This window comes from Lissotriton helveticus, chromosome 11 (genome assembly GCF_964261635.1).
Source record: "Lissotriton helveticus chromosome 11, aLisHel1.1, whole genome shotgun sequence".
In the NCBI taxonomy this organism is placed as follows: domain Eukaryota; kingdom Metazoa; phylum Chordata; class Amphibia; order Caudata; family Salamandridae; genus Lissotriton; species Lissotriton helveticus.
The window spans coordinates 491,052,655-491,079,653 of NC_136072.1; the positions used below are offsets into that span (position 1 = coordinate 491,052,655).

A 26,999-nucleotide genomic window follows, 5' to 3' on the forward strand; every position below is an offset into this window, starting at 1 on the left:
GGGAAAGACAGCAAAGCCTTGAAATGAAAGAACCGCAAAGGCACCAAGCGGAAAGGAGTGCAAATACTGAGCGCAAAGGTACCAAGTGGAAAGGAACACAAAGGCACCAAGTAACAAGCATTTGCAATGCAATAGGTTTCGCATTTACGCAACTTTAAGCTATTGGCATTGTAAATGACAATGTCTTTTTTGTTGTTGTTTTTTTTAATACATAAATACAAGGCATTGTCATTTACAATGCCAATAGCTTAAACTTGCGTAAATGTGAGACCTATTGCATTGCAAATGCTTGTTGGTTTAAGAAATCGGGAGTCTCTCGTCTGAATCGGGTATATTGGCATGTATTTATTTATGCGTTTTTTATATAGCGCGGACTTTACCCGAAGGTGTCAGAGTGCTTCACAATAGGAACAGAAGTGATACATAAGAACATTACAAGTGAACAAATTACAAAAGCAAACGCTAAGTTACATGAGGCAAAAGTGACAATTGTGAGCAAACAAAATACAAGAGGTAGCAAACGGTGCATTACAGGAGGAAAAAGTGACATGTGTGCAGGTTACAAAAGCGTACAAAGTACAAGTAGAGGTATAGTACTGCAATACATGGCAGACACTCAAACACAAGAACAAACGTTACGTAGGCAGTGGTGGCACTTGTGTAAGTATCTAAAGCAAACAAAATATAAGAGGCAGCAAACCGTGTGTTACAAGAGAAAAGTGACATGTGCATGTTACAAAAGAATTCCAAACACAGGTAAAAGGGTAATACTGCAATAAATGCACTTGCGCCACATTCGGTGATGCATGGAAGTGCGGCAGCATCCTATTTTCCCTACTAAAGATGGTTCCCGAAACTTAAAAGTGAGAAGGATCTGAAAGACTAAAAGTTTGTGTTCTCAATAAAAGATGACGTCAAGCTTAACGCTAGTCTCATTATTAAAGGACCAGCATTTATTCGCAAATATAGAAGCAGTTTGCCCTTACAGAGGCACACCACTCCCAGATCAGACATGGCACTGGTTTGCACTCTTCAGGGTTCCATCCATCCGCTCTCAAGAGAAATTAAAATAGTCCGCTCAAACATGGCGTCTGCTTCAGTGGGTGACACACTACTGCCCAACCCCGAATGGCTCCCTCCCTCTGCGGGGCGGGGGCTATGCAGGGGGAGGGCGGTTGGTTCTCCTCCGCCTGGGGATCAACGGGGACAGAGGGAAGGAGGGAGTGGAACGGAGAGGGACGCCTCATCTTCCAGGCATTCAGCGAGCGGCAGCGCTGCAAGGACCAGCCCGGTCTCTCACGCCATGGCTTTCCTTAGACCCCCAGCGGCCTCGCGAGGCCGCGGGCCCCCGCTGCAGCGCGTCATGCCCTCTGTCAGGTGAGCTTGCAGGATGCGTGCACCCGCTCCTGTCATTTCGAATCCAACGTTTTTCTTCTTCTGGTCTGTGTAATTTGGTTGCCCTGGTGGCGAGTAGGGGGAGGGAGGGGCTGAAGCCGCGCCCGTGTGTCATAGAAACCCCAGGTCACAACAACACACAATGCCAACGTGCCCTGGTGGGGGGCTGCAGCTCGGGGGTGGGCGTGCGAGCATCCTTCTGATGCCCATGCCACCACATAGGACACGTGGAAACCCCCTCCTATGGCCGGGCCATGGAAATCTGCACCGTCTCCCAACTGAAGGCGTGTGGAAGAGAAAATAACCCTGCATCTAAAAAATCCTCCAACTCCCAGAACATCCTGTGGCGCGACGTAAAAGCCCGATGAGTGGGGGGGAGTGGGGGAGGGGTGCGCGTATGTGGGTGTAGCTGTATGTGTGCGTGTGTGGAGGTGTGCCTGTGTGTAGCTGTGCGTGTGTATGTCTCTGTGTGCGTGTGATTTCAAAAGGCTAACTTGCTTAGAATGTGGGACAGGGGATGTGCACGGCGCCGGGCTGGAGGTGCGCGTACAGGCGATGAAATCGCCGAGGGAAAGCGCGTGCCCATCCCCTGTCCAACAGTCCCGGCAAGTCGACAACAATAGGTCTTTCGCTGGATGCAGCGCTTCTCGCTGCTAACACCAGCGAGACCTAAAAAGGAGTGTAAAGACACAGAGTGCAAAAGCAACAAGCGAAAGGAGATCAAAGGCACCAAGCGGAAAGGAGCGCAAAGGCACCAAGCGGAAAGGAGCGCAAAGGCACCAAGCGGAAAGGAGTGCAAAGGCACCAAGCGGAAAAGAGCGCAAAGGCACCAAGCGGAAAGGAGCGCAAAGGCCCCAAGCGGAAAGGAGCGCAAAGGCCCCAAGCGGAAAGGAGCGCAAAGGCCCCAAGCGGAACGGAGCGCAAAGGCACCAAGCGGAAAGGAGCGCAAAGGCACCAAGCGGAAAGGAGCGCAAAGGCACCAAGCGGAAAGGAGCGGAAAAGGCACCAAGCGGAAAGGAGCGGAAAAGGCACCAAGCGGAAAGGAGCGGAAAAGGCACCATGCGGAAAGGAGTGCAAAGGCACCAAGCGGAAAGGAGCGCAAAGGCACCAAGTGGAAAGGAGCGCAAAGGCCCCAAGCAGAAAGGAGCGCAAAGACACCAAGCGGAAAAGAACGCAAAGGCCCCAAGCGGAAAAGAACGCAAAGGCCCCAAGCGGAAAAGAACGCAAAGGCCCCAAGCGGAAAAGAACGCAAAGGCCCCAAGCGGAAAAGAACGCAAAGGCCCCAAGCGGAAAAGAACGCAAAGGCCCCAAGCGGAAAAGAACGCAAAGGCCCCAAGCGGAAAAGAAAGCAAACGCTCCAAGCGGAAATGAACGCAAAGGCCCCAAGCGGAAAGGAGCGCAAAGGCCCCAAGCGGAAATGAACGCAAACGCTCCAAGCGGAAATGAACGCAAAGGCCCCAAGCAGAAAGGAGCGCAAAGGACCCTAGCGGAAAGGAGCGCAAAGGCACCAAGGGGAAAGGAGCGCAAAGGCACCAAGGGGAAAGGAGCGCAAAGGCACTAAGCGGAAAGGAGAGCAAAGGCACCAAGTGGAAGAGGTACCAAGCGGAAAGGAGTGCAAAGTCACCAAGCGGAAAGGAGCGCAAAGTCACCAAGCGGAAAGGAGCGCAAAGGCACCAAGCGGAAAGGAGCGCAAAGGCACCAAGCGGAAAGGAGCGCAAAGGCACCAAGCGGAAAGGAGCGCAAAGGCACCAAGCAGAAAGGAGCGCAAAGGCACCAAGCGGAAAGGAGCGCAAAGGCACCCAGCGGAAAAGAGCGCAAAGGCACCCAGCGGAAAAGAGCGCAAAGGCACCCAGCGGAAAAGAGCGCAAAGGCACCAAGCGGAAAGGAGCGCAAAGGCACCAAGCGGAAAGGAGCGCAAAGGCACCAAGCGGAAAGGAGCGCAAAGGCACCAAGCGGAAAGGAGCGCAAAGGCACCAAGCGGAAAGGAGCGCAAAGGCACCAAGCAGAAAGGAGCGCAAAGGCACCAAGCGGAAAGGAGCACAAAGGCACCAAGCGGAAAGGACTGCAAAAGCAGGGAGGAGCGCAAAGACACCAAGCAAGAAGGAAGGCAAAGTGCAGGAAGGAAAGTACAGGCAGCAAGAGGGAAGGAAGGCAGTCTGTGAGAGAGGGCAGGAAGACACAGGCAGCTAGGGGATAGGAAGACACGGGCAGCGAGAGGGTAGGAAGACACAGGCAGCGAGAAGGAATGAAGGAAGGCACAGGCAGCCGGAGGGAAGGGGTGTAAGGCATAGATTGAGAGGGGGGGGGGAAGCGAGATGGGGCGCAAAAGTGTGGAGTAAGAAGGGGGGCTCAAGCAGGAAGGGGCAAACAGAGCGCCAAGTGGGAAAGGGCGCAGCGGGCACCAAGCGGGAAGGGGATCACCGGGCACCAAGCGGGAAGGGGCGCACCAGGCACCAAGCGGGAAGGGGCGCACAGTTGCAGAGTATGAAGTAGCACAAATGCAAAGAGCAAGATGCTGAGATGTTAGTCTGGGCAAGTGTTTCTTAACCTTTGGTCCTCGGACTCCTGGGGTTCCGCAAAGCCTACTCAGTGAGAGCTGAGTAGCAAAGAAGCAAAATGTAAAATTAAACACTTTAAAAAATTCTCTAAATGTGAAGGAATTTAAAATTGGAGGTTGAAAATTAACTTAGTATCCTCATTTATTTGTGGCAGAAGTGCAAACAATACAGTATAATTTATGAGTGGTCTCAACTGAATTTAGAACATTTCCATCGTGTCCATTAAATTGAATTAAAGAAAATATATATTTGTTTGAAATTTAAATACAATATTTTATCAGTTGTTTGACGGATGCTTGTTTCTATTTTTGTGTGTATTGTTTTGTGGTTGCAGTCATCGAAAATGCTTAGGGGGGGTCCCTGGCATCTAGTAATGACTCAGTGGGGGTCCCCAAATTCCAATAATGATTCAGTGGGGGTCCCTGGATTCCAGTAATGATTCACTGAGGGTCCCCAAATTCCAATCATTATTCAGTGGTGGTCCCCAGGTTCCAGTAATGCTTAAGTGGGGGATCCACAGAAGTCAAAAGGTTAAGAACCTAACCTGGGAAAAACACACAGATTCATACCCACATTCTCAAATATGACATCTGTAGTTGGGCAATTAATACACATATTTCTGTGGGGTTGTTTGATTATTGGAGGATGGAAATATATCACTGACAAGAGAAATGTCGATATTTAGGTTAGGTGAATGGGCCAAAAAAGAGGAAATGAAATATCATGGAACTGGGTTGTTAATAGTTTAAACAAATGTAATTAATGGGTACAAAACAGTAGATTTTTGTACCATGGGATGTTGAATTGCCAATTCGGACTCTGATTGTAATCCTTCCCTTAAACATTTTGTAATGAATGAGCAAACAATAATGGTGGAAGGTAGCCAACTACCTTTGAAAAGCTTTAAATAATGTCTTGCTTTCACAGTTTGCCACGAGGATGGCTGCTACCCAGTAATTTGCTGGGTAGTCAATTTTGTCTTTGTGTGCTATGCTATTTGGAGGAGCATGAGGTAGTTGCTTGGGATTTTGATATCAGGTCAAAATTAAGTATGCCGATTTTTCTTTTGTGGGTATTCAGTTCTAAGTGTACCAAGCTACAGCCGGTATGGGGCAGACCTTTTTTAAGCACGGGATGGGAAGCCTAGGTTTCTGCTACGATTTTAAGCACACTGCTCATTATTGATAGAAATGTATTCGAGTCAGCAGGGGGAGCAAAAGTTTCTAAGTGAGTGATTGTATGACACAGTCTACTTGGAAGTTCTTAAATGATCAGGCAGACAACCAATCAAGCTGTACTTGTATAACATGGCTTATCACCAGAGTGGGTATCCAAGCGCTGTTCTGCAGGTGTCAGTTGACAAGCCAGGTCTTAAGTCCTTTCCTGAAATTTAGCAGCGAGGGTTAAGTATGGAGGGGAGGGGAAGGGTGTTCTAGGATTTGGCGCAAAGTGGAAGAAGCAGCGTCCTCCGAAGCAGCAGAGGCGGATGCGTGGTATCTTTGTGAGGGCGAGGTGAATATTCAGGTGGTGGTTCATGTAGGCAGGCCCTTGGTTGTGGAGGGCTTTGTAGGCGTGAGTCAGAAGCTTGAATTGCCAACTTTTATGGATGGGGAGACAGTGGAGGTTTTCAGGTGCTTGGTAATGTGGATTCTCTTGGGCAGGTTGAGGGTCAGTCTGGATACTGTGTCCTGGATCATCTGGAGTCTTTTCATGAGTGTGGTGTAGGTGTCTGCATAGAGTGCGTTACCGTAGTCCAGCCGGCTGGTGATGATGAGGGCCTGTGTCACCATTTTCCTAGTGCTGATGGGAAGCCACTTGAAGACTTTGCGGAGCTTGTGGAAGCAGGCTAAAGAGATGGCATTGACCTGATGTTTCATGGAGAGTTGGTAGTTATCAAGGACAGTTAGGTTGTCCACTGAGGAGCTTGGAGATCACCAAACAATTAGAAACAAAGATGGTCAGCCTAGTCTAGATGAAACCGGTCTTAGATTCACAGGCAAAGCACAGCAGTTGTGACTGAGTAAAGGTTGATGTTTTTGGAATCTGTTGGAACAATTACATCGAACATTAAAGTGACGGTGGCAATAATGTTGAGACGGGAATCTCTTGTCTTTAATGCCTAGGCCAGCTGGCAGAATAAAGACACCATGGTGCATGTTGTTGCAGTGTGATATTGACGCTGATGAAATGAGATCAGAGAAATCAGTACGGAAGGGTTTGTTATAAAGAAGAGTTCAGTAGCTGAGGCACTCACAAACATTATTTGATGAAGGCGCAAATGTTAAAATATGTATTCTGAGATCATGTTCTTTCTGTACAAGCCTTCAGAAAAGCACTCAAATCCAGAGCAAGATTTGAACTCTTATTCATAGTTTTAACCATGGTGGTTTACCTTCAAAAACATCATAAATGTTATTTTCTTACAGATGCATACGTACCTCATTTGTTTCAAACAGTTTACTGCATACTCTCTCACATACTGGTCAGGATAGTTAAAATCAAGCAACTCCAATGCTTCTCTAGGAGGCAGCTTTGACCAAATCTGAAGCAAGGCTTGAAGCTGAAAAGTGAACAAAATGTTGCATCAAGTTTAATTCATTGACTTTTTTAATACTCGCAAATACATCCAAGTCTTATTTTCTTTCATGCTAACACGATAATGCATTTCTCAATATATGCAGAAGACCACAATACAGAACACTCAATTACATACATAGATCTCATATAGCATAGGCTGCTCCCAAGAGAATGATACCATAATAGGTCTTAAACCAAGCAGGTATCAAACAAATACACCCTGGAACACTTACCATTGATGATGAATAGGTAAAGAAACCAGATAATTATGTATGGCTCTTACAAAGAGCCATACATAGCATGTATACAGGAACATGATTCTGGTTATTCACTGCTATGACGCAGCAACAGTTAACTAAAATTCGAATCACGCTGTTGCTACATCAAACTTAAGCCGTGCTTCCCATGTGTTTCCAGCCACACACAAGTCACCAGAGACTAGGGCCAACCAGCAAAAAGGTCGATGGCGGTCTCACTCGCCGTTACCCAGTTTTCCACAAACCAGAGGAAGGCAGTGGAAAGAAAGCAATATTCATCCACTGTCAGCTGTCACATTGTCTGTCAACTGTGTTTCTCTTCTGATCCAAGCAGGCAGGGAAATGACAGCTCGGCTGACATGGCTCTCCAAGAGCATGTCACTGTGGGGGAGGTGGTTGGAAGGCACTGATGGAGGTCGGTGGCAGAAGGGCAATTTTTTAATTTTTTTTTTACTTAGTGCGGCCAAAGGAAGGCTTCTCTAAAGAGAGGGTGATGTTGATGGATTAACGGGCAAGATTTTAAAACAAATGTATTTATTTAAATTATTTGGCAGGGTGGGGATACACTTTAAGGATGGGGGGGTGGGTGGCAGATTACCAGGTACGTCTTTTCAATATTTGATTGGGGAAGAGGCTGCCGGATGCCAGGTATGTTTTTTAAAGTTTGAGAATGGAAAGCAGGGTATATGGTGGAGCGGTGCAAGGCAGGGCACAGGAGTAGGAGCGGGCAAGGGACTGAATCAATTGAGGTCATGTTGGCTCTCCTATGTCTCTTCACCCAATGCACAGCTGATGAAAGCAGAAGGAGCTAAAACTGGTGGGCTATAAATATCATAAAATTGTTTAGTAGCTGTCAACAAAGTGCAAGTATTTCACCTCCGGGTTCGGATGAACATCATGGATGACTCGAGTTTTGCTCTTTTCGTCTAATGGTACTCAGAGCCTGGTGATCGGATGGCCACAGATAGGAGGAGATGCTTCATGGCGTGGCCTCGTCAACCTGCTATCTAGTGTCCTATGGATCCATCCAGAGGGAGAAGCAGGATGGACACTGATCTATGTTGAGCCAGTCTATGTTTTTTAGGGATATGCGTGATCCATTGCCCCCGCCACTTGCCGCCTAGGTTTTAATTGTAATGTTACATCTGATTTGCATATTATTGTCAATTGTTTACCTTATCAGGGATGTCAGCGCTCCTAGCATTTTCAAATGTACGCCATGATATCATTTGGGGTCCGACCCCCAGATAGTGTCTGGGGCATCGTAAATCCTGGAAGGGTGCTTAATTTTACTAACTGTATCTTAGTTTGACATCAATTGTGCACGATGCGTTTACGTGTCATCACAATGTGTGCTCATGGCTGTATATTCCAATATAAATACAAGGAAAAAAAATGCTACTCAGAACCTTTGGATGAAAAACAATCTCTACTTTTCTAGACTGTCTTGGAGTTCGGAGTGACATCATGGACAACTCGAGCTCTGCTCTCGTTAAATGTCACTCAGAACCTTTAAAAAATCCCCTCTTTACTAGTCCAACCTTTTGAGAAACAGCAGCAGCTTATGTAGCCGAACTTCCCAGTCACGTTGTAGTTCATCAGAAACCCTGAATCTAAATGCTACATAGAAAGTTACAACATCAGGGATTGAAAAATATGAGCGACAATAAATGTGCTGGAGGCTGTAATAGAAATAAATTGCACAGGCAAAATGGCATGCTGCTCCTCATTCTACTCCACAAACCGTTAAGCGAATACCGTGATTTTATAAAGAAAATGGGCAGTGAGGCGGAAAAAAAGGAGAGTGGCTTTTAATAGGAGGATTGTGCCTATTTGTACGAGGAAGGTGCAGGGGTTGAACAGGGTAATGATACTGTATATTACATTTGAAACATCACATACCACTTTTCTTTACGAAAGGTGCTTCGTAGCAGTAAATTTCATCATTTTGAAGTACTCTTATCTCGAAGGAAGAATGATCACCCGTCACTCTTCCCCTAACAATCTAGCAATATGGACAAACCGATACCAGGATTCTCATACAAGGCTTACACTCACTTGTATTCTCGATTTCGAGGTGCAGGTTGGGAATATAGCTCAGCCAGGTGTATTATTTGAAATTGGTAAGGACGCTACCAACAGATCATTATTGCTAAGTAGTAGTTGCATAGTACACTGTCTGCCGTGTGTCCTTTCAGTGCCTCTTGGCATTGTGACTTTGCTAACTTTTCCAACACAACTCAGAGTACTAATTTGGTTTTGTGGTGGTGTGTCATCAGCACTGTAAGAATATCCGTTTGATTTAAACGTGAACTTTTGTGAGACAGACAGACTGCAAGCCTGCACCAAACTGCTCAAATATTTTCCTGGTAATTAATTGGTGCTCCTTTCCCAGCAAATTGCATGTGTGGTAAGAAGTGTCCAGCAGGAAGTATTGTAGAAGGTCTTAAAGGCCAGATAATTTAAAATACGGGCTCTTTTGGGTATATGTTAAGAATTGTATTTTTGTGTGAACAGTTGTAAGGTGGTCTGTAGTGTGTTCTGGTGAACAGTGCTGTTGAGAGGGTCTCAATATCAGCTATGTGGCATATTTGAACTGTATTAGATGTGTGAGTTTCTGTCTAATCTGGACTGTTGAGGTTAATCATGTCAGAACAATGTGTACCATCATCTGCAATCCCATTTTTGTCTTCCAACTTGGGTTCACCCACACCAGCATAGCCACTCATTTGTGGAGAAATGGGCAGCTCTGATCGTGTATGTTTTCTTCAATGGTGATGGGGGAACTCTGATATTGGTAGAGCTTAAGGCCAAAGAGTGAATTTGCCTGAGCGAGTAAGCAAGCGCATGCAACTGTACCAAGGGGAAGTCGGGACAAGCAGGCAGAGGTGTCTTATTCTCCCCAAGAGAAAAATGGGGGGAAATTGTTTTTTCCAGCACACTTTCTTTGATAATTTGACAGAAAAGCAATAGTTTTAATGGCATTTTAAAGTAACAATAAATATATTAGTGAAAATTCCTGGTTTGCGACGTAACTCACACCTCCGGAGTTATCGCCTTTACCTAGTCGAGTTCCCTTAACCCTAACTTCAAGCCTCTCTTTTCACTTCAGCCTAAACCTTTGCCCTTACTAGATCCCAAAACCTTTTCCTTGACTTTACTGTGATGTATTCCTATAGGTTCTGTATCGATCCCCCTATTCCTGACCCTGTTCTGGTTAACAAGTTAACTAGCAGCCATCCCATGATGCAGAAACCGTTATCTGATGAGGCCGAACTACGGCACAGGAACGTGTTATCTGATTAGGTCATAACGCTTGCCATCTAATTAGACAAGCGATATTCCTCCAGCCCCTGATAAGGCATACGGAGTTCTCAAAACAAATCAAACCTATGACAACCTGGGAAAAACCCTGCGGCCATTGTTTTGATTTCACCGAGAACTTCAGCAAAAGAATGTGCTAACGACCAAGTCGTATGACATCCTTATTGACGTATCTATGTCCATCCTTACGTCAATCTCGGCACCTTACAGGTATAAATATTACCGGTATTGCCTTAAGCAAACACACGCGGTGGTGACGAGATCGGAGCAGCCAGACTTGCCGAAGCCCAGAGCAGACCCCGCTGGCGCAGCCCCGCCTTCCTGACGCGCTGAGAACGAGACGCTGCTTTCTCCTGCCGAGAAATCCAGCTCCGGCGCTTCTGGGCAGCCCTCGCAGGCAGCCTGGAATATCGAGACCAGAGACGAGAGATACCATCCCTCATTCATCCTAGATTCCAGGTACAGAACTGAATAACCCCTTGCAGAGAATTCTTGAGTCAGTCACTTGGCAAAATAAACTTAACTTAAACTGCTACTTTCTATTCCCGCCCACGTATTAGGCTTAGGTCAGGTACACTGGGGTAGGCGTAGTTAGAAACACCAGTTGAGTACGATAAGTCAAATGTATATATGTATGTATCTATTTTATCCATTTTAAAACACCTTATGGCTTAGAAACCATATAAATGTTTTTACAGTATTATTTTATACTTCTGCTTTTATTGTATGCACTTTACTTAACCATAAGTATTGCGATAATATCGATCCATTTCTCTTGTATGAGAAAAGAGACTGATCAATAAATACCATCTTTTATTGAACACGCCCGTCTCTTCCTTTTCTCTACAATCTGGTGAGACTAAGAATGCACGTACTGACTGAGTAAAATAAGTTGTCTTTTGTTTTCACACGACTCTAGAGATACACTCTTGATTAGGGGAGAGCAAAGTTGTCATGTTCTATGGTTGTCAGAAACTAAATCCCTTCTTGTCTATCCAGGGAGGTTCAACTCCTCCTTGCCTATTCGAGAAAGTTTCTAGTGAACTCTGAGCTAGCTGGCAAACCCAAAACTTTAAGTCTAATATCGACAGTAGAAGACCTAGTTAACGTCTGGTCTAGGCCTATACTATTGAAGGTATTATTCCAATGCGCAGAGCCTATTGGGATAATAGGAACTACACTACATTACCTTACTCCATCACTAATCTTAAATCTTTCCCCTAACGGAATCCTAAACCTATCCCTTTTTTTCAACATTCATCAATTCATTTTAACAAGCAGATAGAAACAGTAATTATCACAATCACAAGTAAGGCAGGTGAGGAAGAACAGACATTGGGTAAGGGCAACATAGAAGGAAAATGCAAAAATCATCTTCCAGCCCGACCGCCACCCCGAGATAAAAGATTAACAGCAGGAGGGCGGGGGAAAGAATGGAGGATAACGGGTGGGGTGGGAAGAGGAGAGACGAAGAGTATATGGTTGTGGAAGCATGGCAGATTGTCAATTGTCCAACAGTTGCCCAAACCTATCCCTTAAAGTTAACCTTACCATAACCTTAAGCCTTCTCCTAACCTCGACCATTACCATAAACGTATCCCATACTGTGATACAAAACCTATCCCTTCCCCCGATTCTAAATGTAATACATTCCTTTAGTATCCCGCTTACATTATACTTATCCCTTACCAATATCCTCACTTATCCCAAATCTACCTTTACCCTGATCTAGCCAAACCCTAAACCACCCAGTCCTTAACTTTACCTAGAAGTGATCTTTCACCCTCACTTTATAGATGTTCCTTGCCATTATTTTCCTTTCATTTATTTCTGTGGAGCAAATGGTGATGAAAAGATAAAGTTAAGTAAAGATCTTGGTGAACTTTTTAACCTACTCCATAAAGGAACAGATCCTGTGTTCTGCCTTAAAAGAAGGCACTATACACTAGAATAGCTCCAACCCGTTCAGTTTTCAAATAAGATCTGATATATCTCACATCACCGCATCAAGGCAGTGGGAGTTGGGGAAAAGGCTGGAGGAGCTGAACAGTATAGGTGCTAAGGCACAGCTTAAATTCCCAGCGCAGTTAAGAGTGATGTGGAATAACCACATGCATCTGATTAAGACGGGGGATGAAGCGGATGCTCTTATAGCTAAGATTAGAGATAGACAAGGGGGACAAGGGGGGGATGTAGATTTAGAAGGTCTCTTGGCATAAATATGAAATATAATTATCAGGAATGTTGAAAAGTTTTTTTTTTTTTTAAATTAAATGTGATTAGCAATTTTGCTCCACGGAGGGGGGGATGGCTAAATAGGCTTTCGCCTATTAGAAGGAAGGGTTCCTCAGGGACGGGTGGGGCACGGAGAAAGGGAGGGTGGGGACAGGGGAGGATGGGGGCACACGGGTGGGGAGCAGTGGGAAAAATGAAAAAACGAAATTCGACCTCATCTCAACAATTTGTGTATTACATCTGGTCATGAAGGGCGCCCATTTTTTTTTTTTTATTTAGTGGTAGAATTTGGAAATGATGACAGGTGTGACTATGGGGAGTAGAAGGACCATCTTTGCATCTTGGAATGTCAACGGGTTAAGGTGTGCTCGGAGAAAGAGGTTAATTTTTAAGTATCTTGAACTTTCTACCGCACAAGTATGCATGCTGCAAGAGACACACCTGAGCTATGAAGAAAGCTCCTTAATTTTCTCGAAGGTCCCCTGGGTGAAGTGCTTTAGGGCCTCAAAACAGACGTCTCAAAATAGGGGGGTGGCTATATTGATCAAACAAGGAACATCTTGTATTATAAAAAAACGCAATCAGACTCCTCTGGTAGGTGGCTGACTGCTCAATTGGCATTTGAAAGTGTAGAAATATTCTGTGCTTCATTTTACGGCCCAAATATGGACGATCCAACTTATATCCACAAATTGCAATCTGTGTTGATGTTGGAACCTCCACCATATGTGATCGGTGGAGATTTCAATGTATTATTGGACCCACTCAAAGATAGATCTAATTTGAGTCATTATAAAGGGGCAGTAAAGGTACGTCGGGCTTTAACCAACATGATGCACGATATGGATCTAGTCGATACATGGAGGGGAAAAAAAGGAGACCAGCAGGGCTTTACTTTTTTTAGTAAAAAGCATCACCATTCCTCAAGGATCGACTATATCTTTACCGATAGAGGGTCAATGGTTAACCTAGGGGAGATAGTTGTTCTCCCGAGTCACCTTTCAGACCATGTCCCTTTGCAATTAATATATTTGAGTAAGGAGACACAGCGGCAAAAGCCAAGGTGGACTCCAAACAGGGCTAAGCTACTAGACCCCGAGGTGATTGCAGCTGTATAGGGCCCCTCTAAGGAATTTTTCTACCTAAACTCAGGTCCACACATCAGATATAGTTTGGGATGCATATAAGGCCTGGTTAAGGGGGAAACTACATGGAATTATATGCTACAAAAACAGGATTGAAGCCGAGGCACTGAAGAGGGTTGAGGGCAGGATAAGTAGTTTGAGAAAGAAAGAGATGGTGCTAGCAGTGGGGCCCGGTGCAATTCACTCAGATCATGAAGAAGCTGGAAGAGACAAGAGCTGAGTACAGAGGGATATTAGAAGCTAAATGTAGGGCGCAGTGGAATACGAGAAGGATGCAGAACTATGAATATGGAGAGAAGGCCGGCGCCCTTTTGGCGTGGAAAGCCAGGACTGATCGCGCCAGGAACGATATAAAGGAACTCATTATTAACACTAATGGGGAAACCTCAAATAAGATCGAGGATATGCAGTCCTGTCTCCTCAACATCTTCTCTGAGTTGTATAGAGAAGATCTGGCTCCCCTGCAGAGTTCGATCCAGTCATTCCTTACAGATAAACAGCTTACCGTACTCTCAGAAGATAGTAAAAATAAGTTAGAGGCTCTCATTACCCTGGAGGAGATAGTAGCCCAGATTAAGAAATCGAAAAACAATAAAACGGCAGGTTCAGATGCACTCCCAAGTGAAATATATAAGCTCCTTAATGTGGAGCTTTTAGATACCTTGGGGGACACCTTCAAATCAATATATAGCTTAAATGGTGAGGTCCCTAATACATGGAAGGAGGCAATAATTGTACTGATCTTAAAACCTGGCAAGGACCCGAAGAAGGCAGACTCTTATCGTCCAATCTCCCTGCTAAATGCCGATTAGAAGATCTTTATGGGCATTTTGGCAGGGAGATTGGCAAAACTGATTCCGAAGTTAATACACATGGATCAGAAAGGGTTTGTCGCAGGGAGACACATACAGGAACAGACGCAGCTCTTGATAGGCAACATAGACCTGGCCGTTCAGAAAACAGAGCCCTTGGTCGTTGTCGCTATAGACGCGGCCAAGGCCTTTGATAGAGTTTGTTGGGTGTTCCTCTGGGAGGTTCTGAGGGCTATGGGGTTTGGCCCAATCTTCATACACACCCTACAGAACTGTTATCAGGGTGCCTCTGCTCGAATACTGATAAACAGGCTCCTCACGGCGAGCTTCAACATCCAGAGAGGAACCAGGCAGGGGTGCCCGATCTCGCCCCTTCTATTTAACCTATATGTGGAGCCCTTGACGCAGATGTTGAGATTGGATGATACAATCCATCCATTTCGATCAGAACAATACAGCTCCAAGTTAGCTTTATATGCTGACGACTTAATATTGTATACAAGAGACCCAGAGACAGCAATCCCTAGGGTGGAGGAGTGCATGAGTGAGTTTGGGACCTTATCCGGGTTTCTTGTCAATAAGACCAAGACAGAGGTAATGTGTTGGAATCTGGAGTGGGCCGGAAGAGTCAGTGAAGAGTTGAGATACCTAGGGATCTTTGTAGTAAAGGAATTGGAGAAGATACCTGAGCTTAATCTAAACAGGGTGGCGAAGGAAATCGATAGTCTCTTCAGTAGATGGAGGAACCTCCCTTTGACTATTTATGGAAAAACCAACTTGGTAAAGATGGTCATTCTACCTAAGCTGACTTACCTTTTTTCCTCTGACCCATTAACATTCCATAATAAAAGTTTAATGAAGATTCAGAGTAAGATTGGGAGCTTCATTTGGGGTAATAAGGGAGTCCGCCTGGCGTGGAAAAAATTAAGACGCAGGTTAAAAAAAGGCGGGTTAGCCCTTCCGGATGTTACGCTATATGCTGCAGCTTTTCAGTTTAAAAAGCTGAAGATGCTTCTGGTCAAACCGGGTGAGTCAGCCTGGGGAGGTTGCTGTGTGAAATGGCGCGTGTAGAAGGGGGTGGAGATGGGGAGGATTTTTTGTACAAGTTTGGTTCGCCTAGGTTTTTCAAGCGGGTGCGCCTGAAGGTATTGAGGGCAGTCTTGGAGCTATGGTATAGGCTTAGAAGGTGCTGGGGCATTGGATACCATTCTGACAATGCCCCTGTTTGGGATGCGCCGGGAACGCCGGACTGCCTACAGGACAGTTTGGCATTGCCGATAAGGAGGGCAGGCATCACAGTCTGGTCTGAACTGTTAGACTCCGGGGGGATACATCCATGGGAGTACCGGAGGGCAAAGATTGGGTCAGGGTTCTCAAGATTCAAATACGTACAGTTAACATCATGGTATGAGGCAGCAAAGGGGGAGATCAGAGGGAATAGAGAGATCGAAGCTTTGTGGCAATCCATCCTCCCAATGAATAAAGAAATTTCTGTTTGGTATAACAGTCTGTTGGAGATGGAGGATCACGAGATACCCCCCTTAGCATCAGTATGGGTGGAAACCCCTCTCGGGCAGTCAATAGAGTCATTGTACGAGCCCTCTTTAACGATCTTGTACAAATATGTTAAGCCTCCTTGTTTAAAGAAAAATCGTTTTTTTGTGGTAAATAGACTTTATTACACCCCAGCGAAAATCGCAAAGTTCGCCCCAGACTCAGCTCCTAAATGCCCTAGATGTGGGACACTTCTCGCTAGCGACCTACACATCTTCTTCGAGTGTCCAGCTCTTGCAAAATTTTGGACTGAGGTGGGGGATAACATTCGAGACATTTTGAATACCAACATAGTGATCAATATGTCATTGGTGTTTTTTGGAGACTATGGCAGTCTCAGTCAAACCCTCCCTCAGAAGGTCAGAGGACTATTAATTTATCTGATTTTGCTGGCCAGAAGAGAGGTGTGCAGGAAGTGGAAGGATCCTCTACCGCCGCAAAGGGAGGATTGGCTTAAAGCCGCATTCTCTATGGCTCGTTTAGACTATGATGGTTTGGAAGACAAGACAATGAACATCTGGCACCCCTTTGTGAACTGGGGCAAGAATATAAGACTAACTTAATATAAATGGTCTAATGATTACACCAGGGTCCCTTACAAAGATGGGGATCGGTCGGACGACCCAAGCGAGTGCGGTAAGCCGTGGGGCCCACAGATCACGAAGGCGGCTTCATAAGACCCGCAGAGGCTTAAAAGGTGAGATGAGGACCAAAAAAAAAAAGTTAAGTGATGTTAACTGATGAGAAAACAGTGATGAGGTAAAGGTGAAATGTAATGCACAAAAGTAAACGGTAAGTTACATGATTCACTGCATGATTTTGATTGTATACGGCACCAAACAAGAATATTTCACGTTTATAGGGAAACCAGCTACAAAAATACGGTTAAAACGTCCTGTTTATTCAAAAGCTCGAGTAAATGGTGAACCATAACTTTATTATGACCTAGCAAAAACCATAAATGCTCTAATCTCAATTACCGTGCTGCAGGCAAATGCAAAAGCAGCCTTCAAAAGTGAGAACTAACATTCTGACTGACAGACTCCAGCCCGTGCTAAAGGGTGGTTGCTACCTTTGCGAAAGTATTTTAAGACCACTAGCAGTTTTTGGTTTGTTTTTTTAAATAGAAAAACAGTTTAATAAAACAAGGCTCGTGTCTGACCAAAACAAATGGAGCAGTGCCTGTGTCAGTGTACCTGCCATTCGCGGCTGGTCCCCACAGTAGGTGACTACACAATTTAGTACAATGTACTAAATGCACAAGTGTTACAAAGACATCCTGTGCCCTGGGCAGCCCCCAACATTTTTGCTGACCTGTACTGGTTGTAACAGACTATGACCCTGGGCTCAGCCCAACCAGGCCCAGGGCCAGTGCTATACTGAAAGAGACATTTTGAATACAGTGACAACACCTACATACACTAGGGCACACTGAGTTAGGATACCCCTATGACTGGCATGATCTCCCCTACAAGGCCCTAGTACATAATAGGTCTGGTGATTGAAACTACCTTGAAGTTCCTAGTATATAATAGGGTATGGCAGTTTAGAGGCCAGCAGCTCTTTCTGCACTTGCATGTGTGCGCTGCTGAAGCCTGAGGTCAGTTTAAAAGCAGCCCTGTGTTGCAGGACTGCTTATAAAATGCAAATTGTGCCCAAACTCGACTTTGGTGTTTGTGGCACTTAAACGCTGATAATCTACAATGGGCTTATTAGGTACCCCCAAGGTCTCTCCTAGAAGGCCCCTTGTAAAATGAGTTTTATGTGCCTTGGGTTTAGTGAAATTGTACATTTCACTTCCCAAATTGTTGTTAAGTGCTTTCCGAAATCGACTTTTGTACTAGGAGCACTGTGGAGTGAGGATCTGCAACATTTTTACTTATTCTGAACCCCTCAACTCTCCCCTAGGTGTTCCAGGGGTAGGGATTCTGCAGATATAGGCAAGGTCCTTATAACATGTTTTTAAAAGCCCTGGTGATGGAAAAATGGGCCAAGTCATTTTTCACATTGCAAATCCCTTGCTACATAGGTTTCAATGGCAGGAAGTTATTAACTAATAATTCCCACTAGCAGAATCATAAAAATACCAGACAAGGACTTCCTAGAATGGTATTGATAAATCCAACAACATGGTATTGTTGAATTTCTCCAAAAGTGTACAGACAAGAAGTTCGATTTTTTTGTCAGTAAGCCAAAATTCATCCTTCCAGTGGTCTCTACTTATTGGTCAGAGTTAAGTAGATTAGCCAGGCTTCTTTGATGAGGTAATAAATAGCCTGTGTGGTTTGACAGCTCTTCTGGGAGGGCAGGGTTCTGCTACATAGGAATGCCTGAGCAGGGGGAGGGGTCAAACAATTTTCTTCAAGGGAAGGAGTATACAGGTAGAAGAAGTCAATTTCATTTACACCTCTTTGAACCCAGCCAGATGGAGGGATTAAGGAAGGAATGAGCAGATGCAAGGGGGAGAGACTATGGAGATTAACCAACCTGGGGTGGGGGGGGGTGGTGTTTAACCAGCTCTTCTCTCCCTGCTGGAAAATCAGCCATAACTACTTTGAGAAAAGCTGCTATTTGGGAGAACATAGTGCCAGACTTTGGAGGATGTGGTCATACCCTGGGGTGTTGCCCTGCATCTCATTGTGCAGGAGTGCCCTCATGCTTGACCCAGACAACTTGAAATAAGTATCTGAGAGGGGTAGAGCCTCTCACATCTGCTGCTTGAAACTCAAGAAAGAAGAAGGGTCCATGCTGAGAAGTTTGATTTGAACCAACCAGGCCCTGCACTTTGAAGACTACGCCAGAACTACAGCCTTGTGGACTACCTTGCTTTAAGAGGACCAAAGAAAGGACTCCCTGCAGGGTACAGGTTAACAGAGCTCACCTGGAATATCACCTCCAAGCCTGGAGTACTACCAGTGGATTTGTAAGTGGATTGTGAGAACTGAAGTCACAAACTTTCATGGACCATCTTGGAGCTTTCAGACCCTTGGAGTAACTTTTGAACACTTTGGGACCCTTTGAGGAACTTCAAGAGAAGTTTGGAGCAACTTTGAAAGAAAAGCTCCATAAGTAGACCAACTTTACCTGGCCTGCCAAGCTGGCGACCCTCCACCGCAAGCAGACCAGTCAATCACTTTCTTCCTGCTGAAAAGCTCCGGAGGTCCAACTACCAGAGTTTGACCTAGAGTAAGCAAAAACGCAAGCTGGCAAACCCTCACCAAAGTCGGCCTGGTGAAGTGTAGCTAGGGACCCCGCAAGAAAAAGCTCTTTAAAAGTTTCTAAGTCAGAATGTAGGAGAGGTGACTAGGACCAACCGTGAGATTCATGATGCCCACCTTCAACTGCGTGCTGGACTGGATCTCCCACAAGTCTGACCGGGAGCTCAGCGCAAGGCAAGCCGGCAAACCCTCACCGAATCCGGACTGGCTGAGAGCTTCGAGGGACCCCAGAAAGAAAAGCTCCAGAAAAGTTTCTAAGTGAGAAGGTAAAAACCTTGAGCGAGGCCTACTGTGAAGTGTAGCTGCGCATGGCTACATCGCAGTTGGCCTGAAACTTTGACCCGGTCTAGCGCAACCAGATGTCTCAATAGACGCTATAGATTTCTATGTGCTAAATCTTTAAAAATGCATACATCCTGTTCCCTACATTGAATTTTTTGATAGTTTTGGTGTCATTTTAAAGATAAAAATATTTCCTATGTATATATATTGGCATTAGATTTTTATTGTGTTGTGTCCTAATTATTTTCAGAAATTAATGTTTTTAAAAGCTTTACATACCTGTCTTCAAAGTTAAGCCTGCCTCCACGCAGCCAAGCTACCAAGGGTTGAGCATGGGAATAATTTTCTAAGACCTGTACTGAGCCCTATATTGTGTTAGGAGCCTTATTCCTCATGGTAGATATATATTTACCACTACTAATAACTCACTTTCCAACAAGTTACTTACCTTCGGTAACACCTTATCTGTAGAGACATGATCTAGCCGCAGATTTCTCACCATTGAATTTCCCAGTCGTCAGACTGGATCTGGAAGATTTTTCTTTGAGCAAGGCCCTTGCATGTAGTTAGCTGGTATCGGTTGACTCCTCATGACATCATCGTCTCCACCATTGTGACATCCAGCCCAACTATATAGGCGCCACCCTGGCGAGCTGACATCAGTTGTTTTTCACGGTTTTCCACGCCAGGAGGACGGAGCCATTAAGTGCACTGATATTTGTGTGTTTTAAGGTAACTAAGACCCTGACTCTAAAAACCTGTCCGACGTGTGGGGGAGGATGGGTGGATCTGTAAGGAATCTGCAGCTAGATCATGTCTCTACCAGATAAGGCGTTACCAAAGGTAAGTAACTTGTCCAACTGATAGAGACATCTAACCGCAGATATCCAAGCAATACCATCCCCACATGAGGGACTACAGACAAGTTTAGACAAGGAATTCCTGCAGGACAGAGTGGCCAAAAAGGCAGTCCCTTAGGACTGGACTGTCCAGGCAGTAGTGTTTGGCATACGTGTGCAGGGATGCCCACGTTGCTGCCTGACAAATGTCAAAGACTGGAACACCATATTGCAAAGCCGTAGTAGTAGCCATGGCTCTGGTAGAAAGAGCACCTAAGCCTTCAGGGGGCTATGTCTTGGCCACTGCATAGCAAATTTTTATGCAGAGGATGAACCATCTTGAGATCGTCCTCTTCTGCACAGCACAACCAATCTTTGATCCAATGAACCCCACAAAGAATGTAATGTCTATCGGAAACGCTTCAGTGAGATCAAGGTACAATCACAATGTTCTTTTTCGGTCCAGACGGTCGAGTCACTCCTCTTCTTTGGAGTGGTGTGGAGGAGCACAGAGAGTGAGTAAGGTGACTGATTGCCCCACTTGGAAAAGTGTTAATACTTTCAGTAAAAAAATAAAAAAATAAAAAAAAAAAGAGACCCTCGTGCTAAACACCAACTTATCAGGGAAGAAGGTCAAGTAAGGAGGCTTGAATGACAGCCCGTAATTCGCTCACCCAACTGGCAGAAGTTATGGCCACTTGATGGTAAGCGGCTGGAGGGGGCAGTTAAGCAGAGGTTCGAACGGAGCACACATCAGGAAGGTGATAACCAAATTAAGGTCCCACTGAGGCATGTGGAAAGGGGCCGGAGGAAACATATATACAAGCCCCTGAAGAAATCTATTAACAAAAATCTATTCATAGGGGATTTAAATAAAGAGGGTTGCCTTGGAAGCCTCAAAAAGGCAGACGGGGCCGAAAGATACTCTTTGAGAGTGTCCAGAGAGGAGCCCTGCTGGGCAAAGGTCAAAATAAAGAGGACTTGAGAGAGGGAAGCAGAAAGAGGGTCAATAGATCTTTGTGTTGAATATGCTACTTACCAGTATGCATCTGTTCTTGGCATGTAGGGCTGCTAACATTCATATCTTTTGCATAGATCGCCGCCTAGTGTTGGGTCCGGATGATCGCACATTGTTGTCCTGGAAGAGTCTTCGAAGTATCCTGAGATAGGTGGCTCCTCCCCTGGACTACAGTGCGCATGGGCATCGGCTCCATCCCCAAACTGTTTTTAGCCATTGTGGCAGAGATGGAGTGAAAAGTGTAAAGGATGTCCACGCTAATGATTGAATGCAAGAGTATATCTGCAGCTGCGACGGGCACCGGGGAGGAGGGTGGGCGATATGAATGTTAGCAGCCCTACATGCCAAGAACAGATGCATACTGGTAAGTAGCATATTCAGTTCGAGGCATTTGGGCTGCTAAATTCATATCTTTTGCATAGAATATATAGCAGTCCCTCCATTAGCGGCGGTTGCCCGTGCGAGCTGCAGAAACCTGAAAAAGTGTCTTGAGCACAGCCTGTCCAACAGCTGCTTGCTGCTTGGAATGCACATCAACACAGTAGTGTTTTGTAAAGGTATGCGGTGTAACCCATGTGGCTGCTCTGCAAATGTCTTCCAAAGGAATGTTCCCCAGGAAAGCCATGGATGCCCCCAATTTGCGTGTGGAGTGCGCCCTTGGGGGTATTGTTAAGGTACGTTTAGCTTTTTGATAACAGATTTGGATGCACTTAACAATCCACCTGGCTATTCCTGCTTTGGAAATAGGGTTGCCTTTGTGCTGTGGCGAGAAGGCAACAAAAAGTTGTTTTGTTTTCCTAAAGTGTTGTGTCCTGTCAATATAGTACATCAACGCCCTCCTAACGTCCAAAGTATGGAGCATTCTTTCCGCCACCGTTTGTGGGTTTTGGAAGAATGCGGGCAGGTCAATAGTTTGGTTGAGATGAAACTGTGACACCACCTTCGGAAGGAATTTGGGGTTAGTGCGTAGGACCACCCTATTTGGACGAATTTGTATGAACGGCTCTTGGATTGTGAGCGCTTGCAGCTCACTGACACGTCTTAGTGATGTAATAGCAATGAGGAAAGCCACTTTCCATGTTCGGAACTGGAGTTCACACGAGTGCAGTGGCTCAAAAGGTGGTCCCATCAGCCTGGTGAGGACCACATTGAGGTTCCACACCGGAGCTGGCGGTGTTCTTGGTGGAATGACTCGTTTCAGACCCTCAAGGAAGGCTTTAATGGCAGGCACTCTGAAGACAGAGAGATGTTGCCTGTTCTGAAGATAAGCTGCTATGGCGGATAGATGGATCCGAATGGAAGTGTACGCTAGATTGCACTTGTAAAGATGTAACAGATAGCAAATGATGTTAGGGATAGATGCATCTAGCGGGTTTATGTTATTAGCTGTACAGTGAAGGACGAAACGCTTCCATTTTGCAGCATAGCATGCTCTGGTAGTGGGCTTCCTTGCCTCCTTGATGATGTCCATGCATTCTGGAGGTAGGTGAAGGTAGCCAAACTCTAGGACTTCAGGAGCCAGATCGCCAGGTTGAGCTGTTGCGGATCTGGATGCTGAATGTCTCCATGGTTCTGCGTCAAGAGCCTGGGTGTTAGGCACAGCCTTTGATGCGGCACCACTGAGAGTTCCAGAAACGTGGTGTACCATGGTTGGCGTGCCCACGTTGGAGCAACTAGGATGAGTGTCATCGAGTGCTGCCTGAGCTTTCTCGCCACCAGCGGTATTAGAGGTGCTGGTGGAAAAGCGTACGCAAATTTGCCTGACCAGTTCATCCATATCGCATTCCCCTGCGACTGTGGGTGAGGGAACCTGGCGGCAAAGTGTTGGCATTTTGCGTTTTCGCTTGTGGCAAACAGGTCTATCTCCGGATGACCCCACTGCTGGAAGTACGGGTGGAGTACTGATGGATGCAACTCCCACTCGTGCATTTGATGGCTGTATCTGCTGAGCAGATCCGCCATCTGATTGTCCTTGCCCGGGAGGTGTTCTGCCATGAGGAAAATGTTCCTTTGAATGGCCCACTTCCACATGCTCTGAGCCAGATGAGACATCTGTGGCGAGTGGGTGCCTCCCTGTTTTTGAATGTAGTACATCGCTGTCATGTTGTCCGTCCGGACTAACACTACCTTGTTGCACAGATGTACATTGAAGGACTTGAGCGCCATGAAGATTGCCATCAGTTCTAAATAGTTGATGTGCATCTTCTGTTGCTGCGTCGTCCATAGTCCCTGCACTGTGTAAGTGAGCACATGAGCTCCCCATCCCTGGAGAGATGCGTCCGTTGTCAGGATAATCTGTGGCACTGGCTCCTGGAACGGTCGGCCCTTGCAAAGGTTGTGTGAATTCCACCAATGCAGAGAGTTGTACGCCCGACCGGTAACCAACACTAGGTCTGTCAATTGTCCCCGAGCCTGTGTCCACTGATTTGCTAAGCACTCCTGGAGCGGACGCATATGTAACCTTGCGTGAGGGACTATGAAGATGCAGGAGGCCATCATGCCTATCAACTGCATGAACACTCGCGCTGGAAGCGAGTGTTGCGGTCTGAACCTTTGGATTAGAGACTGTATGCTGTCTATTCTGACCTTGTTTGGCTGAGCCATAGCAGTCAGGGTATTTATTGTCGCACCCAGAAACTGCCGCACATGTGCTGGTTGAAGGTGCGACTTTGGGTAGTTCAACGAGAAGCCCAGAGTGTGAAGGAGGTGAATGGTGGTCGACATGTCCGCGGCGCACTGTTGTTCTGACTTGGCTTGAATGAGCCAGTCGTCTAGGTAGGGGTAGACATGTATGTTCTGCCTCCTGAGGTGCGCCGCTACCGTCGCCAGACACTTGGTAAACACTCTGGGGGCGGTGGTCACTCCGAAGGGTAGGACTTTGAACTGATGATGCCTGCCTTGGATAGTGAACCTGAGATACTTTCTGTGGGACGGGTGTAGTGGTATGTGGAAATAAGCATCCTTGAGGTCTAAGGTTGCTAGGAAGTCCCCTTGGTTCAGCAAGGGAAGAATCTGTTGCAGTGTAAGCATATGAAAATGTTCTGACAGTATATACAGGTTGAGGGGGCGCAGATCCAGAATGGGTCTGAGGGATCCGTCTTTCTTTGGAATAAGGAAGTACAGGGAATAGACCCCTGTGCCTTCCTCCTCCACTGGCACGAGCTCGATTGCGCCTTTTTGCAGCATCACCACTACTTCTTGCTGCAATAAGTGCAAGTGCTCTGCGGACATAGGTCGTTGCCTTGGTGGAATGTTGGGTGGAGTGGACGTTAACTCTAGACAATAACCGTACTGGACAAGTTGTCTTACCCACCTGTCTGTGGTGATGTTTGTCCAGACTGGCAGGAACTGCTGGAGTCTCCCCCCGACAGGTGTTAAATGGTCGGGGGGCAGTGACAGAGAGTCACTGTTTGTTTGTGGCAGAGGAACGGGAGTTGTTGTTTCCTCTGCCACGTCCCCTGGTGCTGTTTCCTCGATAACCCCCTTTATTCTGCTTGGGGTACGAGGACTGTGCTCCACCTCTAGTGAACTGTGATTGTTGACCCATCTGTCCTCGGGTAACCCCACGTGCACCTGAGCGACGAAAAGTGTTGCCCCGGAATTGTTGTGACTGAAGGGCCCCCATAGATTTAGCAGTTTCGTTGTCTTTCTTAATCTTTTCGAGGGTGGTGTCAACATCAGGACCAAACAGTCTATCCGGATTGACGGACTGGTTGAGTATGGTTGTTTGAATGTCTGGTTTAAACCCGGATATGCGTAGCCACGCTTGTCGTCTTAGCATGACGCTAGTGTTAATAGCCCTAGCTGCTGTGTCTGCGGCATCAAGTGCACACTTTATTGCTGCGTTGGAGATGAGTTTTCCCTCCTCTATGAGCAGTTTGGTACCCTCTTGAAACTGCGTAGGCAGGTGTTGTAAAAGTTGCTCTAGGGTGTCGTAATGCGCCCTATCATAACGTGCCAATAGCGCCTGTGTGTTTGCTATACGCCAGAAATTGGCAGCCTGCGCAGCTATTCTTTTGCCCCCTGCCTCAAGCACTTTAGACTCCTTGTCTGGGGGAGGAGCTTCACCAGTCGTTTGGGAGTTCGCCCGTTTACGGGCATTTGCGACCACAAGAGAGTCAAGAGGCAACTGTCCCCGAATATATGCGGGGTCTGCAGGTGCCGGCCTGTATTTCTTCTCGATGCGTGGGTTGACCACTCTCGCTCTGGTAGGTTCCTTAAAGATTTCTGCGGCATGTTTAAGGACCCCCTTTAGCATAGGAAGTGTCTTGACTGTTCTTTCAGAGACAGAAAAAGTGTCAAATAGAAAATCTTCCTCCACCGGGTCAGCATGCATCTCCACGTCATGATTAGCAGCTGCCCGTTCGATTAGTGCATGAAATCCTGCAGAATCCTCAGTTGGGGATGCCCGTGCACTGAAAAGCTGTGGGTCTTGCCCCACAGGTTGGTTTCCCTGGTCACCGGTGTCATCATAGGAATCCTGTTGTGCATCAGGCTCATTGATGGGGAAACTGTACTGGTCATCTAGTCCCTCCTCCTCTCCCCCAGAGTGGTCAGGGGAAGGTGTTGGACTTCTCCTAGGCGGAGGCTGGATTGGTTCAACCAGGGCAGGAATGTCCTGTGTAGGCCTTTTCTTTTTTAGTGGAATAACATAGGATTCCACATGCTGGGAAGTGATTTTCCGCTTATAAAGGGTCAACTTGCCAGTGTCCGCGTCGATATAACGCTCAGATTCATCTCCTGAGTCGTGTTGTCGACCTGATAGTCCGCCAGACGTGGAAGATTCTGATGTCTTTGGCACCGTCTTTGGTGCAAAGGCTTTCGGGGCTTACTTCGGCGGCAGAATGTATAAAAGCTTGGCAGTAGGCTTTGCAGGCACGTCTAGCGTCTTCTGGTGCGACGGCGCGGAAGTCGACGTCGCAGTAGCCTTCTCACGAATCCGTTGCAATGAACTTGCGATTTGCGATGCGCCACTCGCCGAGGCACCTGGCGCCGACGAGGAGGCCGCCAACGGGCCACCGCCCCCGACTTTCTGGGGCTCCTTTGGAGGCTTAGACGTCGATGCCGCAGCTTTAGACACGGAGTCCTTGGACTTATGAGTCGAGCTTCCGCTCTTGGATCCGAGGGATTTTGTAGACTCCGCCTCGACCATGCGTCCGTCTAACGGCGCCCCTGTCGGCACCGAGTGTTTGTCGACGACTTTTACAGACTTCGCCTGCGCCGCTCCGGTCGACCCTTGACGGACGACCTTCTTTGAGGACGCATCCCCCGCCGATAACTTCGGCACTGTTGAGTCGACAGTCTTCTTCGACTTCGGTGGCCCGGAGGTCGACGGAGCCGATGAGGTAGCAGGCTTCGGTGTTTTAGACGGAACGTCCGCCATCTTAGGTGCACTCGAATCCGGTAGTTTCGGTTTCGATTTGGCGTCGGCCATTTTAGGTGCAGTCGATACCGTTGCTTTCAGTTTCGGTTTCGATACGGGCTGCGTAGCCCCCGGAGGTATGTCCGTGGCCGGGCCTGAAGGCGGGGCCGTGGCTTGCGGTGCAGGGTCTTGGGTAAGGCCGAGTGGCGATCCCGTGACCCGAGCCTGATCCGTATAACTGTCGGGGCATAGCTCATCCCCTGAGCTATCTTCCGCGGCCCCATAAACTTCTTCGTCGTCCCCTACCTCGTCGACGTATTCAAGGTCTTGTTCCACGACCCCGTCGTCTTCTTCGGGATCGGCCTCGACCTCCGTCGCAGGTGGTGAGATTTGAAGATGATGGCTTAGGCTCTCTTCTTCTGG

At 46.7% G+C, this 26,999-nt stretch overlaps 1 protein-coding gene across 7 annotated transcripts in view; it reads right to left on the reverse strand.

Moving 5' to 3' along the window:
• PIK3CB (phosphatidylinositol-4,5-bisphosphate 3-kinase catalytic subunit beta) overlaps positions 1-26,999 on the reverse strand; it is a 999,444-nt gene that overhangs the window by 217,464 nt on the left and 754,981 nt on the right. For all 7 annotated transcript variants that reach the window (XM_078666107.1, XM_078666113.1, XM_078666108.1 and 4 more), the window contains one exon: positions 6,392-6,513. In XM_078666107.1, the coding sequence (XP_078522233.1) occupies positions 6,392-6,513 (122 nt within the window). The remainder of the gene's footprint in view (positions 1-6,391; positions 6,514-26,999) is intronic.